Consider the following 20,770-nt stretch of genomic DNA (forward strand, 5'->3'; position numbering starts at 1 on the left):
CTTGTAGATAGATATTATCCTCATCGAACAATAAACTAGAATTTAAGGGTTAAGTAATTTACCCAAGGCTAGTCACAAGTAAGCTGCAGAACCAAGATGCATATCTGCCTCATCTGACTTTAAAACCTGGGAGGGTCGCCAGCCACATTCAGGCAGGAGCCAGAAGGAGCTGATCTTGACACACAAACAGAAGTCTCTGGTCAGTATTCAGAGGCAGGTTGGGCAGGGAGAAGGGAAGGCATGGTGGGCAGGAAATTGATGTCCCAAAGCCATAGATGGCAAGGCTGGAAGACCCCTGTAGACTTTATAAGCCCAACCCCTTCATTGTTCAGAAAAGGAAAAAAAGGACTCAGAATTGGATGACTTGCCCGAGACCCTATAATCTGGCCTCAGGTCATTGTTGTTTGTCCCTTTTTTCCTGAGGATGGCCCCAGGCCAGGCCAGCCCTCTGGACATGCACTAACCTTGCCTGTGTCTGGCAGGCAAGGAAACATGTCAGGGAGGGGCAGCTGCTTACTTATGTGGGAACCTGAGTCTCAGCTCTGCTGACCCCAGTCCCACCACCAGACAAAGAGCCTATTTATAAAGCTAAACTGATACAAAGTTGAAAACCCTGAAATGATCAAGGCTTCCTTGGAGAAGATAATGTGGCAGCATTGACTCAATCTGGGAAAAGGCACAGAAGTGTGAAGGTCAAACGCAGAGCCTACTATTCCTGAGATTCTATCAGCAGAGACTGTGCAAACAGCAAGGTGGGCCCCATCTCAACCTGGAATGGGATTAGCAATTATTAGCAGTTATGCTAAACAGTTTTTGAAAATCCCTGAGATTAGAAAACACATAAGTATGTGTAAGTCTCTCCCCTTCCCACTGTTAAGGCCTGGGTATTGAAGGCCCGGCCCCTAGCTCCCTCATCCTATCTCCACAGCCAGGTAAAGGAACCTTTCCAGTTCATAGCCTGTCCACACCCCCTCTGCCTCATTACCTCCCTCCCCACGTCCTTCGGCATAAATGCCAAACTGCCTATCCCAGCACAAAGGCCTCTGGGAATCTGACACACCTGTCCCACCAGTTTTACCCCCTGCCATCAAATTATAGTATTTACCCACTCACACACACATACATATTCTCCCTTTTCTCCCTCAGCTTCAGCTGCACAACTCTGATTCTATCCCACTGACCTCAGTGCCTTTGCACATACCTGATACGCCCTCCCCACTCTAGTTCCTCCCACTTTCTTAACCTTTCTTAATTGTCCTTAATGTTTGTGTCCATTCAATTCTAGAAATCTGTACTAAAGCAATCCCTGTACAGGCGCACAGAGATGTATGTACAAGGGTGCTCGTTCCTTTATATTTTGTATTAGAGGAAAAATAAGGACAAGTCCATCAGCAGGTTAAATAACTTGTGTCCATCGATTCTGTGGTCACTGTGGAGCTGCTAAAATGATGCCAGCCAGGTATAGATGAATGTGGAAAGATCTCCATGATGCACTGTGTTAGGGAGTCCTAATAGGAAAGGAGAGATGGGCCCCTACGCAGTTGGTGACCTCTCCTATAATCCTGAGAAGAGTATTGAGTAAGGGGGTGGAGGAAAGGAATGAAGTTAAACACCTTCCAAGGTGTCCCTGACAAACCCCTCACTGGGTGTTCAGATCATGCGGCATGTGTATTTATGCTGTTAAGACCAAAATTTCACTTTTTCACTTTCATTGACTAAATCAGAAATCATCTATAATTTTTCAAAGTGATAATGGACTTGAAGCCAGTGCTGCTATGTTCCTGGGTGTATTTGATCAAGGGTGAGAAAACCTGCATCAAATTCTGAATCTACCCCTGACTAGATCTCTCACTCGGGGAGGTATAGTTTTACTTACCTGTGTAAGATTTACTTTCCTCATCTGTGCATCGAGGGAGGTGGACAAAATAATCTCTATGATATCTTTGTTGCAAGATTCTGTTACTCTTGAGGCTTGTGCAATGTTAATAAGAATAATAATTGCTAATATATTTTAAGTGGTTACGATGTGCTAGGCACTATTCTAAGACCATAAAGTATATTAACCGTGTTATGCATCATAGCAATTGTATGAAATAAATACTATTGTCTCCTTTTTATGGAAGAAGAAAATGATGCCCAGAGATTATCTTAAAAGTCACACAGGGCTTCCCTGGTGGCGCAGTGGTTAAGAATCCGCCTGCCGATGCAGGGGACACGGGTTCAAGCCCTAGTCTGGGAAGATCCCACATGCCACAGAGCAACTAAGCCTGTGCACCACAACTACTGAGCCTGTGCTCTAGAGCCCATGCTCCATAACAAGAGAAGCCACCACAATGAGAAGCCCGCACACCACAACAAAGAGTAGCCCCCGCTTGCCACAACTAGAGAAAGCCTGCACGCAGCAACAAAGACCCAATGCAGCCAAAAATAAATTTACAAAAAAAAAAAAAAGTCACACAAAGTCACACAGCTAGAAATTTGTAGAGTTGGAACCTAATTCCAGGCAATCCGATTCCAGAATCCATGATCTAAACCATTCTGTTATGCTGCAACTAAAAGTCAATCTTTATATTGCTGCATGATTTAAGGATTCATACCAAAAAATTTAATGTTGAAGAAAACAATCTGAAGAGCTGATATAAAAAGTGTAGGTGAATATGGAAAAATTATCTGTAAGAGCTCAAATGCAAAACTCCAGCAAAAGTTTTCCTTAAATATTTAAGCATTTTGGGCTTCCCTGGTGGTGCTGTGGTTGAGAATCCACCTGCCAATGCAGGGGACACGGGTTCGAGCCCTGGTGTGGGAAGATCCCACATACCGCGGAGCAGCTGGGCCCGTGAACCACAACTACTGAGCCTGCGCGTTCGGAGCCTGTGCTCCGCAACAAGAGAGGCCGCGATAGTGAGAGGCCCGCGCACCGTGATGAAGAGTGGCTCCCACTCGCCGCAACTAGAGAAAGCCCTCGCACAGAAACGAAGACCCAGCACAGCCAAAAATAAATAAATAAATAAATAAATTTATTAAAAAAAAAAAAATTTAAGCATTTTAATGACGCATCATTTCTGTATACCATAATGTGACTGTATCTACATACTTACAGATACAGTGTATATATATAGTTGTTACAGTATAACAATTGCAAGAAAAAAATATCGCTATTACTATTATTGCAGTCTTTTCTCTGAGAATACTACATTTTTTTCTCTGAGAGTAACACCATCACGTGGACACGGCATTGATGCTTTCGATTTTAATTTCACAGATGAAAGAACTTGGTGTCATCTTCTACAACTGCAGCTGCCTGGTCCTAGATTTACAAAGGATATTCGCTTTATATAGTTCATTAAAATTCAAGAGCAGAGTACCTCAGACCTGGTCCAAGAGGCTCTATGGGGTCTATGACAATGAAAAGAAATTGCAGCTTCAGTTGAACGAAACCAAATCTCAAGCATTTGTGTCGGTGAGTTTTGCCCTCTTCTCCTCCTCCTCCTCCCCTCCTCCCTCCTTCCTCCAAAGGCTCTTTATTAAGTTGGAATGTTCAAGTGTGATCTTGTTTTGGGCAAAAATGAATTTGACAGATCAGTTCTGACACATCCCTTGAGGAGTTAAAATACATCCATTCTTATACTCAATCATAAGCTGTCCCTAGTTATAGTAACAATACATGTGAATAATCATTCCTAGTTTCAGAAACTTTGCATTATCTGATTTGATCCCCCCAGTGACCCCTTAAGGTAGACCCAGGATTATGACTGTGTTACAAATGAAGATATTGAAGTTTATCTACTAGCACAAAGACCGTCAGATGGCAGGTGCCAAGAGAAACACAAGCTCCCAGGTCTTCTGATACCAGATGCTATTTTTGATGCCTTTCATCAATGATTTTCAGACTTGATCTTAGCAGTAGAACCCTCTGATGAAACAAATCTGAGGGAACCCCAGTGTGTAAAACAGACAAAATCAGAACTATTGTATTTGATTGGGGCTGGAGGGCAAGAGGCCCATCCAAAAGGGCAGGGCACAGTTCCAGGCCTCTGGTTACACTTGAAAACCACCACCCCCTGCCCACACACCACAGCTATCCCCACAGTGTTGCTGAGAGTGGGCAACGTAAATATCTGGACCTACAGTCCTGGTCCTCAAACTTTAAAGTATCTAAGAACCAGACGGGGAACCTGTTTAAAATGCAAACTTACAGTCCCCTCATCCTCACCAGGATCTGATCCACTAGACCTGGGTGAGACCTTAGAATTCTTATTTGAATCAGGCTTCTGAATTGATCCTGATGCTCCGGTAAACTTCTCTAAACCATGCTCCCAATTTAATATGGCTGTTTCTCCACTGTCAAGCAGTGCTTCTATGCCAACAACTTTTATTTCACTGAAGAGCTTTTCATGGAAGAGTGAATAGTAGGCTTTTTGTCTATGAAAGTTAAAGAACATTTTGAAAATTTAGAAATCTAGCAGTAGAGAGAAAATTGAAGTTGCTTGTCTTAAATTCACATAAGTGTGAATAATATAAAATAGACTATGAAAGATTTTCATCAAGTAGAACTAAAAAAAAAAAAAACCCATGTTTCGGTATGTGTGGAGGTCAATAATGCAGTAGCGTGTAGCATATCATATAGGGCATTTCACTAATAAAATGCGTATATTCAATTTTATTTGCTCTCAAGACAAACCTATAAGACAAGAAAACCAGATATCATTCTCAATTTGTAGATTAGTTGCAATAAGAAATTTGCCAAGGAACCACTAATCCAGATGGTAACATGACACCCCAGGAGTCCAGTAGAACAGATTGAAGTAGCAAGAAATAGATGAATTATAAGCAAATTTCAGATAGTTGCTGGATTTTGAATTTACAGTTTGAATCTTAGAGATGAGTGAATGTCATTGTTGCATAAATTTAAATTCTGACCCTTAAAAAAGTGGGAGAGTCCTCCTTTGTTGATCCCAAAGTTAACATATCTACTTCAGAGAGAGGGCCCAGGCCTTTAATAAAATCTATGAAAATGCAAGGGCTTTGCTGTATTCCAGGGCAAATTTATAAACTGATTTTTATTAAATGGTTTGCCACAAAATAAGTTGAGCTTTTTTAACAGTCCTTCAGGTATAGTCTTTTAAACCATGCAGCACCTTTATTTTCTATTTTTATTTATTTTATTATTTTAAATTATTTTATTTTCCATTTCTTATTAATATCTCAAGCCTACCTTTGAATTTCAGTTCAACAGATATTAATTGAACACCATTTTTACAGAGGTATAAAATCTTACAGGTATAAGATAAATAAAAGTCAATATTCCCAATATTGGAATTGGTATCATTTACTTAGAGCTCCTTGATCTCGCCTCTGTTATAGCATTTATCACATTTTTGTAACTATTTACTTATTATCTCTCCCACTATTTTATCAGGCTCTGAAGGTCATATACTGTACTCTCTTCATTATTGTTATTCCCAGTACCTCCCTCAAGCCTTCCTAAAATAGCAATAAATGTTGGATTTGTTCTACTAGCAGTAATATCAATAAGAAGTTCCAGGATACATACAGTTTTCTGAGTATATGTGCCAAACAAATGCCAAGACAAATTTATTTAAGTTCAAAATATTTGTTGTAAAATATCTTAAAATAGTATATTATATTTTTATAAGCTGACTGTCCCAAGACTAAATTAACACACAAAATATATATATTTGAAGGCCTTAAGAATTATCATTACCAAAATTAGGTTTTAGGTGATAATAACTTAGCATGGTTAAATATAAATTTTAAGTTATGATATAGATATGAATTATTTCTAATTTTCTCATGGAGCACAAAGAAGCACTTGGTTAGATTTAAGTATGTGATCTCTAATAACTTGGGGCTACATCATTCTAATTTTCTTACATTCCCCATTGAAATCAGAAGATAGGAACAGTAGGCTGAGTTTTTGTCCTGTTTTGTGGAGTTCTTTTTAGAGCTCTTGAGATTATGCATTTGATTTCCAAGATAAAGACTAGTTAGTTCAAGGTCTGTTTTTATTGATCTGGGTGCTAGACAGATTTTATTTCTTGTTGTTTATTGTTTAGTTCATTCATCCATCAATCATGTAAACTGAGATTTATTTAGTGAGTGAGGGCAGACATTGAATAGAACTTGGTGCTACTCTGAAAAATATAATTAAATACCCCTTTATAATCTCTGCTATATATTTTAATTACATTTTAATAGATTTATTGATATATAACTTACTACCATAAAATTCATCCTTTTAAAGTGTAAAACTCAGTGGGTTTTAGTATAGTCACAGAGTTTTACAATCATCTCTACCTTCTAATTTTAGAATATTTTCATCACCACAAAGGAAAAAGCCATACCCATTTGTAGTCACCCTTCATTTTCCCCTTCTCTCAGCCCCTATAAACCACTAATCTACTTTCTGTCTCTAAGGATTTGCCTTTTTCTAGACACTTCATATACATGAAGTAATACAATATGCAGTCTTTTGTAACTGACTTCTTTCACTTAGTATAATGTTTTTGAAGTGCCTGACTCAGTACTTTTTCCTTTTTATGGCCAAATAATATTCCACTGTATGGATATATCACATTTTGTTTATCTGTCCATCAGTTGATGGACATTTGAGTGTTTTTGCCTTTTGGCTATTGTGAATAGTGCTCCTATGAATCTTCATGTACAAATTTTTATTTGAATACCCATTTTCAGTTCTTTTGGGTTTATGCTTAGGAGTGAAATTGCTGGGTACTGAGGTAACTCTATGTTAAACATTCTGAGGCATTGACAAACTTTTCCAAATTGGCTGCACCATTTTACAATTCCACCAGCAATAAATGAGGGTTTCAGTTTCTCCACATCTTTGCCAACACCTGCTATTTTCTGTTTTATTTTAGCCTTCCTAGTGGGTGGGAAATTTGTCTTATGATTTTGATTTGCATATTTTAATGCAGTTACTGGCCATTTGTATATCTTAATACACTTACTGGCCATTTGTATATCTTTTTAGAGAGCTGTCTATCAAATCCTCTGCCCATTTTTCAATTAGATTACTTGGTTTTTTTTGTTATTGAGTTGTAAGAGTTCTTTATACATTCTAGATGCAAGAATGTACTTGATTTGCAAATATTTTCTCCCATTCTGTGGGTTGTCTTTTCATGTTTAATTACATTTTAACATATATATTCTGGGAATGGAGTATGGATTTTTTTTAAAAACCAGGAAACTGTTATGAAATAAATCAAAACCCTATTAAAGCAAGTATTTAATGAATATGCAAAACAAGGTACATGCAAATATAAGGCATTTATAGATATAAGAAAGAAACATAGATTACTTATAATCAAGATGCCTCAAGAGCACTTGATTGGTAAAAGATCATCACAGAGCTGAAATAAAGAAAAGGATCTGTATTTTCCTTCTCCTTATATTTTGCCATGGAATAAAGGAGTACACAGTGCAAGGCTCAGAAAATTAATTCAGGAATGATAAAAAGGGAACTTAACAGCCTTCTCTGTAATTAAACAATCAGAACTAGTTAATTTCCTCTGCCACATCAGAGGACACAGTCAAGTACTACCATGACCCCAGGGGCAGAGGTACTCATACAAATAGTCATGCATTTCCTTAATAAACACATGAAGCATCTGCCATGCTCTAGGCATTGAGTTAGGCAATGGGAACATAGGAAACAAAAAGGTATGTACAAATAAAGGTCTATTCACACATGGATGGAAATACCTAGAGTGAAGCAACTCCAACTAGGAGTAGAGGTTGGGGGTCATACAAGCCTCCAACACTTACTAATTTAAGAAGCACTTGCGCATTCATGCCACAAATATTTATTGAACATATAATATGTGCTAAGTATGGCATGGCACAAGGTGCCAGAGACATACAACCAAGCAACTCACAAGCTGGTGGAGAATCACAGAGACAAATGAGTGCAGTACAATGTAGCATGTGCTGGAATGACGCCGCACAAAGCAGGAATCTTATGTCGATCACTGATGTATGCCAAGTGCCTAGACTAGACCTAGGTGCATGGCAGGTACTTCACAGTATTTGATGAATGAATGAAAGCAAGTGCAGAAGAGGAGCAGACCCAGCCAGGAGTAGGCCATCCTCTTATTTAAGCCTCAAGGCAAACCTGTGTGAAAGATTTGCTACTGTTCTTATCTCATTGGAAACAGAGGTTCAGGAAGTGTAAGCGACATGCCCAGCGCGCCACAGGTTATAAATGCTGGAACCTGGCACATCACCAGCATATCGATGCTCTATCACCAAAGGCACAGTATCCAAACTTATTAGAAAATAGCAAATGTAAAGAGACCGGCAACTCTGTGTCTAAATTTGTTCCTCCCTGAAACCAAAATCCAGTTTTGGGAACATGCAAGGAAGTTCAGGAAATTCCTAACTGAAGCAAAAACGTGGGCATCTGGACACATTTCAGAGTTGACCTAGGCTCCTGTCTAGAGCTAAGATCCTTAGCTTCTCCATGTTAAACCTAAAGAATGTTTAAAGACCCAATAGGCTGAGGAAATTAATTAATTTGAATATTTAATTTATTAACGGAGATAGAAAAATGAGTAAAATGCAGTTCCTAAAATCAAGGTATATTGATCTCATGCCCAAGCAAGGACATGAGACACGTGTGAATAATTATAAGTTTGAATACACTAAACAATATAACAAATAAATCATATTATGGGAGGACAGAAAAAGAGAAGTAGCCTCTAGGTGACAATATAAAAATGTTTCATGAGGAGATAGTATATGAGCTAGAACTTAGAGAATGTATAGGACTCTGATAGGCAAAGATAGGAAAACACATCAGCCGGAGGGGCTGGCAGGAGCAAATACACAGAGGCAGACAAGATGAGAGCATAACCATGGGCGACGATTATTTTAATTTGGGGCACAGAAGGCATGGTAGCCAGTAAATGAAGGAGGCAGAGAAACGGGAGGGCCAGGACTCAGAGGATACATGGATCCATCCCTCCCAATGAGATCAGACTGGATTCCAAGAAACCAGGAGTCCTGAGAGTGACACATGTTTGTTTGTTTGTCTTTTAAGCATCGAGGAGACAAGGAAATGAGTTCAGAAGACATATAAAAGCCCCAGCAAACAACACCAGTGCCTGAATGAGGGAAACAGCAATCTGGAGTAAGAGGGAGGGACAACATGAGAGACACTGCAGAAGCCCAAGCCATCTATCTTGGTGACAGATGGGGTATCTGCATATGTGTGTGCTGGGGAAGAAGTGTAGGATGAGCATTGGTTTTTGTTTGTTTGTTTGTTTGTTTATTTTTATTGTTCTGTTTTGGGCTTTTTTGTTGTGGTTTATTTCTCTCTTTTAGCATTAGTGTTTGTTGTTTTTTTTTAATACTTAGAAGCTCATCCTCATTCCAGAAGGAAAGTAACTTAAATCAAAAACTCATTCTGATACTCACCTGCCAAGACAACATTCTGAGTAGGGGCGCCTGGTGGGTGTGGCCCTTCAAGAGGCTCCTTTCTCAGCCCCACACTCCTCCTCAGTTGGGCATCCAGTCTGAGAGCTTCATCTTCCCTCTCTCTAAGCTGGGATAGGGATTCCCACCAGCACTGTGTGGGGAGTTGTTCCCAAACATTTGTCAGGGACCCTGACCACCATTATTAGCAGAACATTTGATGAAGGACCCAGTAGTGCCATTCCAGGCAGTTCCAGAAACCGTTTATTTGGGCTTTGGTACTAAGCACCCGTTGCAATTTTTGTGTTCCTTCACTTGGTTTCTTGATTGTCAGAGTAATGCAGGAACTACAGAAATGCTCCTTTCAGTCTTGTCCAGTGGAAAACCAATGAGAAAACCAAAATACATCTTTCCCGTTCTATAGCAACTTTATCTAAAAACATCATACTTCTGTAAGATGGAAACCACTTTGAGCAACATAAGAAGAATAACTCAAGTATAATGTGCCTCTTTTTTCATTTTTCTTAAGTCCCTGTCTCTCCTTATGGACTTGGCATCTTAATAAGTCACTTGGTTTTTCCTCTAGAATTACTGATGACCCTTTCTCAACAATCAACACTCCTCTTCCTCACTCGATGAAAGATTTGGGGAAAAAAAAAAAAAAAACACAAGATTTTTAGACCATGTGTCTTGAACATCTTCATGGCCACATTACCTTTCAAGTGAAATAACTTCTAGCATAAATGGCTTGCTTTATGCATATATATACTATATATGGTAATGTCTGAGAAAATTAACTACGTATGACAAAGATGTATACCAGAGTCACATTAAGTTTAGACTTAGAGCACTCTTATAAAAATAAGAGGTGTGTGTATTGAAAACAAGAATTCCCTCCCAAAACTGACTTAAAGGACAGATTTGAGACCCATCCCCCACACACCTTGATTTCTACTTGCCTCAACTTTGATAGAACTGAAAATGTATTTGTCTTAGTCTCATAAAGAACTGGAAAGTAGGTTTGCAAAAATTGGTTAAAAGCCAAGATTCATTTTTTTAAAATTTTAAATAACAACAAAAAAGAGAAATCCCCAGATTGCAAAAATTAATACTCTAAAAGTTTGGTTTTTGTGTCTTCACAGAATTCTCCCAAACTGTTTTGCCCTAAAAACAGAAGCTTTGACATAGACGCCATCTACAGTGTAATAGATGATGCCAAGCAATACGTGTACATCGCAGTCATGGACTACCTGCCTATCTCCAGCACAAGCACCAAAAGGTCAGTGAGTGTGCAATCTCAGCTTAGATCCTGGGCTCCAGGGCCAGACACTAAACTGGAGACCACAGGAGAAAACACCCTGGACACTGAGATGCTATCAGGTCACATTAGGTTGCACACCATTCACATCTTCTCAGTGTACATTTGCAGCTCACCCATGGTGCATCTCCTCTCTCAGTCCACTTTAAGGACTCAGGGTCTCATCCCACAGAACCACCTCAGTAGTTTACATTATAAGCATGAGAGAAACTTTAGAATAAAGATGGGGTTGTTTTCAACTTGAAAATTATTTGGAAAAATAAATAAATTAAAAATTTTTAATTATTTGAAAAAAATTTTTTGAAATTTATCAGTTGAGAGGTACCTGAAGGGCATACTGAAACTGAGTAGGTCTGGCAAGATTTTCCTTAAAGGAGGTATCACTTTGTTGTATTCATGTAGGTCTTCATTAAATGCTAAATTTTCATGCTATCTTTTCCACTTAAGGAGAAGGAAACTTAAAATATGTATGTTCTCAGTCAATCCATCCATCTGTAAGAGGAAGAGAGCATCTTAAAATGGAGATTTATTTTTTAATATTCATCACTGTTTAAGTGTGGAAATACTTGGAATCAACTTAGGAGCGGAATTTATGTCTCTAAGTCATAAATGCATGGCTAGGCCCCAACTATTTCCCAAATTTGCTTTCTTGCAGGGAATGCAGAGATTTGGGTGCTTGTAAATGTTTTGAATGATCCATTTAATCCAGGAAAAGTTTCCAAAGTGCAAATTTCTAAGGGTACAAACTGAGACATTTTTAATTTGGAAAATTACAGTTTCAAAATAACCATTTACTGAGGTTAAATGATGTGATGTGCCCTATATTGCTTGAATATTTTTCATATTGCCAACCTCACATATGCATAATATACAACTTCTCTATGCAAATGACTTTAAGATTGCAAAAGATGTGTTTCTCCCAGAAAGTGATGACTCCTAATGATTGTCAAAAACAATTTTAGGCTGCAAGAAGCACATTATTAGGACACCTTTACTTAAAAATATTGTGCACCCTTTGAATATTCATGAATTTTTTCCACATGCTTTCATTTTTTCAATCCCTCTTTTTTATGTTTTTCCCATTTATTGTTTATTTGGTTTTAGATTTTGTCTTAGACGTCAGCTTCCCTTTGGGAAGGGTTTGAAACATAATAGATAGGTTTTACCTGATTTTCCTCTTATTCCGGAGAATAAGTTCAAGTTTATGGACTTATTAGGATGGGATGATAATTTCAGAGGATTGGCAAAACCTTCATTCCATGAAGTCCCTTCAAACAAACAAAATTAGGATCCTTCATAGCCAAGGGGGAAGGAATTAGTATGGATAATCTAAAATATTTTGGAAATACAAAAATTAGAGAAAACTAAAAGAACTAGAAACTGACCTGAAATCTTGCATTTTGATTATAAAAATACCATTATTGTTATTATTCAAAGAGCAGTTCTTTTATTATACTGATGATATTTCAAACCTGTTAATATCTCTAGCATTTTAAATGAAAAGCCATCAGAGACATAAGAAGTAGTTCAAACATCAAGGTTAAAATTAAATTCTTCTCAATCATATGAATGAAAAAAATTTTTAAAGAGTGGACTTGTTTTTACATCATCCTGGAGAAATTTTTCAGGCATGAATTCAACTTGAATAAACAATTAGATATTTTCAAATATCAGTGTGTTAATAACCTAGAAACTTAAGTTTTAGTCTGCACAGTAAACATAAAATGAAAGAGAAAAAATCCACATGCTTCCAAATTAGAAATGGTTGATATTGGTAGGCAGAGATATTGAATATATTCTCCAAACTGGGAAGGAACTTTGACACGAAAAAACAAAGCAATTATGAAGTTTATTGTGGGTAAATTACATATAGGTAGGATTAGGCAGATGGAGATCTAGAGGCATTCTCAGCTGCACTCCATACTACCAAAGGGGCACAGGGGGACTTAAAGGGGCCAAAGGTAAAAATAGAACTGACTACTAAGGGAGAAGCATGTCTGCACTGACAGGAACCAGAGATTATTCCTCCCCTGAGGGGGTCTCATGACCATTAAACATCTGCATCTGCAAAAATCATTCAGTTCATATCAGATGAAGGCAAAGGTAAAAGATGAACATGTTCCAAATTAAGGAACAAGATTAAAAACCAGAAGAAGAACTAAGTGAAGTGGAGATAGGCAGTCTTATCTGAGAAAGAGTTCAAGGTAATGATCATAAAGATGATCAAAGAACTCAGGAGAAAAATAGATGAAAAGAGTGAGAATTTAGAAGTTTTTAACAAAGAGAAAATATAAAGAACAACCAAGCAGAGATGAAGGCTACAATAACCAAACTGAAAAATACACTAGAAGGAATCAACGGTAGACTAAATGATACAGAGGAAAATGGATCAGCAAGCTGGAAGACAGAGTAGTAGAAATCACTGACATTGAACAGAAAAAAGAAGAAAAATAAATGAAGGCAGTTTAAGAGACCTCTGGGACAACATCAGGAATACTAATATTTGCATTATAGGGATCCCAGGATGAGAAGAGAGAGAAAGGGACAGAGAACATATTTGAAGACATAATAGCTGAAAAAGTCCCTAACCTGGGAAAGGAAACAGACATAGAAGTCCAGGAATCACAGAGAGTCCCAAACAGGATCAACTCAAAGAAGAACACAACAAGACACATGGTTATTAAAATGGCAAAAATTAAAGATAAGAGAGAATATTAAAAGCAGCAAGGGAAAAGCAGCACATTACATACAAGGGAACTCCCATAAGGCTAACAGCTGACTTCTCAGCAAAACTCTGCAGGTCAGAAAGGAATGATATGATATAAAATGATGAAAGGGGAAAACCTACAACCAAGAATACTCTACCTGGCAAGGCTCTCATTCAGATTTGATGGAGAGATCAAAAGTTTTACAGAGAAGCAAAAGCTAAAAGAGCAGCAGTTTTAAAAGTAATGTTAAAGGGACTTCTCTAAGAGGAAAAAAAAGGCCACAACTAGAAACATGAAAATTATTATATTTGCAAATGATATGGCCAATAAGGGGTTAATATCCAAAATATATAAACAGTTCACAAAACTCAACATCAAAAAAAACCCAAACATCCTAATCTAAAAATGGACAGAAGACCTGAATAGATGTTTTTCCAAAGAAGACATACAGATGGCCAACAGGCCAGGAAAAGATGCTCAACATCACAAATTATCAGAGAAATGCAAATCAAAACTATAATGAGATATCACCTCACACCTGTCAGAATGGCTGTCATCAAAAAGGCCAGAAATAACAAATGTTGGTGAGGATGTGGAAAAAAAGGGAACCCTTGTACACTGTTGGTTGGGATGTAAATCAGTGCAGCCACTGTGGAAAGCAGTGTGGAGTTTCCTCAAAAAACTAGAAATTGAACTACCGTATGATCCAGCAATTCTACTACTAGGTATATATCTGAAGAAAATGAAAACACTAATTCAGAAAGATACATGCACCTCAATATTCATAACAGCACTATTTACAATAGCCAAGATGTGGAAGCAGCCTAAGTGTCCATCAACAGACGAATGGATAAAGAAGATGTGGTATATATATGTAATGGAATACTACTCAGTCATAAAAGTGAATGAAATTTTGCTATCTGCAACAATATGGATGGACCTGAAGGGTATTATGCTTAGTGAAATAAGTCAGACAAAGAAAGGCAAATACTGTATGATATCACTTAATAGGTGGCTATAACAAAACAGAAGCAGACTCACAGATATAGAGAACAAACTAGTGGTTACCAGTGGGGAATGGAAAATGGGGGAGGGGCAAGATAGGGATAGGGAATTAAGAGGTGCAAACTGCTCTGTATAAAATAAGCTGTAAGGATATATTATACACCACATGGACTATTTTATAATAACTATAAATGTAGTATAATGTATAAAAACATTGAATCACTGAAACTTCAATAATATTATTAATCAACTATACCTCAATTAAAAAAAGGAAAGACAAGGCAACATATCAAATACTGTGGGATACAACAAAAGCAGTTCTGAGAGGAACGTACATGCTTAATATAACATATATATTACAAAATTAGAAAGATCTCAAATAACAAGCTAACTTTACACCTCAAGGAACTAGAAAAAGAAGAACAAATTAAGCCTCAGGTTATCAGAAGGAAGGAAATGATAAAGATCAGAATAGAAATAAATGAAATAGAGACTAGAAAAATAATACAAGGGATCAATGTAACTTAGAGCTGGTTATTCAAAAGGATAAACAAAACTGACCAACCTTTAGCTAGACTAAGAAAAAAAGAGTGAAGACTCAAATAAGTAAAATTTGAAATGAAAGATAAGACGTTACAACTGAAATTACAGAAATACATAGAATCTATGAGGCTACTATCAACAATTATATGCCAACAAACTACATAACCTAGAAGAAATGGATACATTTCTAGAAACACATAACCTATCAACTCTGAATCAGGAAGAAATAGAAAATCTGAACAGACCAATATTGAGTATAGAGATTGAATCAGTAATCAAAATCTCCAGAGCCAGACATCTCACTGGAGAATTCTTCCAAATGTTCAGAAAACAACACCAATTCTCCTCCAACTCTTCCAAAATATCCAAGAGGAGAGAACAGTTCCAAACTCATTCTACAAGCCCATCATTACTTTGAATCCAAAGCCAGATAAGGATGCCACAAAAAAAGAAAACTATACGTTAATATCCCTGATGAATATAGATGCAAAAATTTTCAACAAAAGATTAGCAATCCAAATTCAAGAACACATTAAAAAGATAATACACCATTACCAAGAGAGATTTATTCTGGGATGCAAGGATAGTTCAAAATACACAAACCAATAAATGTGATTACACACATCATATCAATAAAATAAAAGATAAAAATCACATGATCATCTCAATAAATGCAGAAAAAGCATTTGACAAAATACAACATCCTTTCATGATAAAAACTCTTAACAGACTGGATGTGGAAGGAACATACCTCAACAAAATAAAGGTCATATACAGTAGACCCACAGTTAACATTATATTTAATGGAGAGAAATTGAAAGTGTAAGATCAGGAACAAAGAATGATGCCTACTCTCACCATTCCTATCCAATATAGTAATGGAAGTCCTAGCTAGAGCAAATTAGGCAAGACAAAGAAATGAAAGGCATTCAGATCAGAAAGGAAGAATTAAAGTTTCCATTATTTGTTGATAATATGTTCTTAGAGAAAATCCCAAAGAATCAGTCAAAAAATATTTGAATTAATAATTTCAGTAAAGTGGCAGGATACGAAATTATTATACAGAAATCAATTGCATTTCTTTACACTAATGATGAAGTATCTTAAAAAGAAATAAAGAAACTCATCCCATTCACAAAATCATCAAAAAACCCACAAACTATTTAGGAAAAAATTTAACCAAGTAGGTGAAAGATATGTACAATGAAAACTACAAAACTTTGCTGAAAGATATCAAAGAAGACACAAACAAATGAAAAGACATCCACATTCATAGATTGGAAGAATTAATATTGTTAAAATGGCCATACTATCCAAAGCAATCTACAGATTCAGTGCAATCCCTATCAAAATAACAAATGCGTTCTTCACTGAAATAGAAGAAACTATCTGAAAATTTGTGTGGAACCAAGAAAGACCCTGAATAGTCAAAGCAATCCTGAGAAAAAAAGAACAAAGCTGGAAATATCACACTTCCAGATTTCAAACTATACCACAAAGCCGTAGTAATAAAAACAGTATGGTACTGACACAAAAATGGACATGTCAACAAATGGAACAGAATAGAGAGCCAGAATTAAACCCCAGCATATACAGTCAACTAATACTCAACAAGGGATCCAAGAATACCCAACAGGGAAAGGATAGTTTCTTCAACAAATAGTGCTGGGAAAACTGGAGAAACACATGCCAAAAGATGATATTGGGCCCTGTCTCACACCATCCACAAAAATTAACTTGAAATGGATCAAAGACTTAAACATAAGATGTGATACTGTAAAACTCCCAGAAGAAAACGTAGGGAAGAAGCTCATTGATATTGGTCCCAGCAATAACTTTTCGGCATGATGCCAAAATTACAAACAGTAAAAGAAGAAATCAATAAAAAGGACTACATCAAACTCAAAAGCTTTTTTCCAGCAAAAGAAACAATTAACAAAATGAAAAGACAACCCACAGAATGGGAGAAAAATTTTTTAAACCTCATATCAGATAAGGGGTTAATATCCAAAGTATGTAAAGAATTCAGTCAACTCAATAACAACAATAACAAAAAAAATTGATTTTTAAAAATGGGCAAAAGAACTAAATAGACATTTCTCCAAAGAGTATATCAAAATGGCCAACAGATAAATGAAAAAATGCTCATCATCACTAATTATCAGCGAAATGCAAATCAAAACCACAATGAGATATCACCTCCCACTGTTGTAATGACTCTTCTTGACGAAGACAAGAGATAACAGTTGCTAGGAAGGATGTGGTGAAAAGGGAACCTTTATACACTATTGGTGGGAAAGTAAATCGGTCCAACCTGTATGGAAAACAATATGGAAGTTCCTCAAAAAATTTTAAAATAGATCTAGCATATGATCCAACAATTCCACTTCTGGATATGTACTCAAAGGAAATGAAAATGGGATCTTGATGAGATGTATACACTCCCATGCTTATCACAGCATTATTCACAGTAGCCAAGATATGGAAATAACCCAAATGTTTATCAATGAATGGATTAAAAAGATGTAGTGCATTTACACAATGGAATATTATCCAGTCATGAGAAAGGAGAATACCCTGCAATTTGCAATAACATGGATGGACTTTGAGGACGTTATGATAAGCAAAATAAGTCAGACAGAGAAAGACAAGTACTAAATGATATCACTGACAAGTGGAGTCTAAAAAAGTTAAACCTATAAAATAATAGTAAAATGGTAAAATGATGGTGCCCTGGGAACAGTGGGGTGGGTGGAAGGGTGGATGAGAGTGATGGTGTTTAAGGGTACAAACTTGTAACGAGTAGTAAATGAACCATAGAGACCTAATGCACAGTATAATGAATACAGACAATAATATTGTACTATAATGATGTAATGTGATAAATATCACTACATTGGCAATCATATTACAATATATAAATTTATCAATATAACATGCTGTATACTTCAAACTTACACAGCATTATACATCAAATTGATTTGATTTTTAAAATGTAGGCCTGTTAGTCTGTGGGGTATTAATATATTTCATTTATGTATTCATTCAACAAATATTTATTGGGCACTGTGCAAGAGTGATTAAAGTGTGCATAGTGTATAGTCCCAGGAACTTTATCCATTAGGGGCAGATGGACACAGAATAGATTTTCATAGCACAGTGGGGTGGATAGAACAATAGGTATGTGTACAGAATATTATAGATACTTGGTGAAAGGGCTTCTATGGCAGTTTCAGAGTTTGAAGAAGCTTATTAGAGGGAATGCTACCCAAATTACCTTTAAACATATGCATGAGTTAGAAAAAAGAGTGAGAAAGGGAGTTATCCAGGTAGAAAGGAGAGCTTGAGCAAAGTTTCAAATGGAGAAAAATAGCCTGGTCCATGCCAGGATCTATAACAAGTTCAGTGCAGGAACATAGAGCCCAAGATAAGGTGGTGAGAGACCAAATTGGGGACAGGGCAAGGACAAGGAGCAAGAGGGCCTGACTACTGGGGAGTCTTCTGACCTTGAGGAGCCCCCACTGTGTTTTAATCAAAGGATGATTTGCTACAGTCCAAGAGATAAGGGACAGACCAGCAAACCATAGAGCCATAGAAGCCAATGGAATCTAGAGCAAAACATAGGAGGAACACTCTTCGACATAAATCACAGCAAGATCTTTTTTGACCCACCTCCAGAGTAGTGGAAAGAAAAACAAAAATAAACAAGTGGGACCTAATGAAACTTAAATGCTTTTGCACAGCAAAGGAAACTATAAACAAGACGAAAAGACAACCCTCAAAATGGGAGAAAATATTTGCAAGCACATCAATGGACAAAGGATTAATCTCCAAAATATATAAACAGGTCATGCAGCTCAATATTAAAAAAACAAACAACCCAATCCAAAAATGGGCAGAAGACATAAATAGACATTTCTCCAAAGAAGACATACAGATGGCCAAGAAGCACATGAAAAGCTGCTCAACATCACTAATTATTAGAGAAATGCAAATCAAAACTACAATGAGGTATCACCTCACACCAGCTAGAATGGGCATTATCAGAAAATCTACAAACAACAAATGCTGGCGAGGGTGTGGAGAAAAGGGGACCCTCTTGCACTGTTGGTGGGAATGTAAATTGATTCAGCCACTATGGAGAACAGTATGGAGGTTCCTTAAAATCTAAAAATAGAATTACCATATGATCCAGCAATCCCACTACTGGGCATATACCCAGAGAAAACCATAATTCAAAAAGACACATGCACCCCAATGTTCATTGCAGCACTATTTACAACAGCCAGGTCATGGAAGCAACCTAAATGCCCATTGACAAACGAATGGATAAAGAAGTTGTGGTACATATATACAATGGGATATTACTCAGCCATATAAAGGAACGAAATTGAGTCATTTGTTGAGACGTGGATGGATGTCATACAGAGTGAAGTAAGTCAGAAAGAGAAAAACAAATATCGTATATTTTTTTTTCCCACACACACACACTGTATTTTATTTTTACAAGAGATAGACTGACACCAAGCATTGTAAATGGATGACCACAACAAAAGCAACAATGATTGCAATTACCAAACATGAAACACACTCATACTATGTCATAATATGGACGTTCAGTCCAGTAATCCTCCACTGTAACAGCTCCTTTACTTTGCAGTGAAAATTGATTTGTATATTCTTTGCCTCTGAGTCCTTGTGGGATTTTTTTTTTTAATTCAAACAGAAAGTCACAAAAATTATACTCATCCTCATCAGTTCACTCAGTCCCATGTAATTAATTTTTTTTTTCATCTTGATCTTTTGTTAGCACTTTTATGAGTTCATCAGTTTTTCATTAGAGTTCTGAAAATGCTTATTCATTCAGTTCAGCAGTACAGTCAGTTACCAGAAACCTGTACTTGTCAGAGTCTTTTCCATGAATTTCTTGAAGATGAAACCCTTTTATAGGAACATATTTGCAAAATCATCAGAGTACACCCAGAACTGTCTGTAAATGACAAAAGACTTAAAAATGACCATGGTTAAAGATTTGATGAAAGTTCATAATAATGCAGTTGACAAGAAAATTAGTTATTTCTGAGATATACATTTTAAAGTAATAACTAGGATTATTACTTATAACATTATACCAGAACATATAAGATTTTTAGAAGTTTCCTGTAATGTCTGAAACATTTATATTAACATATTTCCATACATATTTCCATACAAATACAAATATAAGATTTTTAGAAATTTCATGTAATGTCTGAAACATTTATATTAACATATTTCCATACATATTTCCATACAAATACAAATATAACATTTTTAGAAATTTCATGTAATGTCTGAAACATTTATATTAACATATTTCCATACAAATAACCCAATGAAAGTTTAGTATTAGTTGTTTTGTTTGTTTTTTTATGCTGCAGGTTCTTATTAGGCATCAGTTTTATACACATCAGTGTATACATGTCAATCCCAATCGCCCAATTCAGCACACCACCATCCCCACCTCACTGCAGTTTTCCCCCCTTGGTGTCCATATGTCCATTCTCTACATCTGTGTCTCAACTTCTGCCCTGCAAACTGGCTCATCTGTACCATTTTCTAGGTTCCACATACATGCATTAATATACGATATTTGTTTTTCTCTTTCTGACTTACTTCACTCTGTATGACAGTCTCTAGATCCATCCACGTCTCAACAAATGACTCAATTTCGTTCCTTTTTATGGCTGAGTAATATTCCATT

The 20,770-nt window shown here is 36.7% G+C and overlaps 1 protein-coding gene across 5 annotated transcripts in view; it reads left to right on the forward strand.

The window, feature by feature from the left end:
- Positions 1-20,770, forward strand: part of PLD5 (phospholipase D family member 5) — a 480,564-nt gene that overhangs the window by 434,383 nt on the left and 25,411 nt on the right. For all 5 annotated transcript variants that reach the window (XM_057535040.1, XM_057535044.1, XM_057535048.1 and 2 more), the window contains 2 exons: positions 3,263-3,460; positions 10,596-10,732. In XM_057535040.1, coding sequence (XP_057391023.1) covers positions 3,263-3,460; positions 10,596-10,732 — 335 coding nt within the window. The remainder of the gene's footprint in view (positions 1-3,262; positions 3,461-10,595; positions 10,733-20,770) is intronic.

The sequence above is a fragment of the Balaenoptera acutorostrata genome, chromosome 1 (genome assembly GCF_949987535.1).
Source record: "Balaenoptera acutorostrata chromosome 1, mBalAcu1.1, whole genome shotgun sequence".
NCBI classification, from domain to species: Eukaryota; Metazoa; Chordata; class Mammalia; order Artiodactyla; family Balaenopteridae; genus Balaenoptera; species Balaenoptera acutorostrata.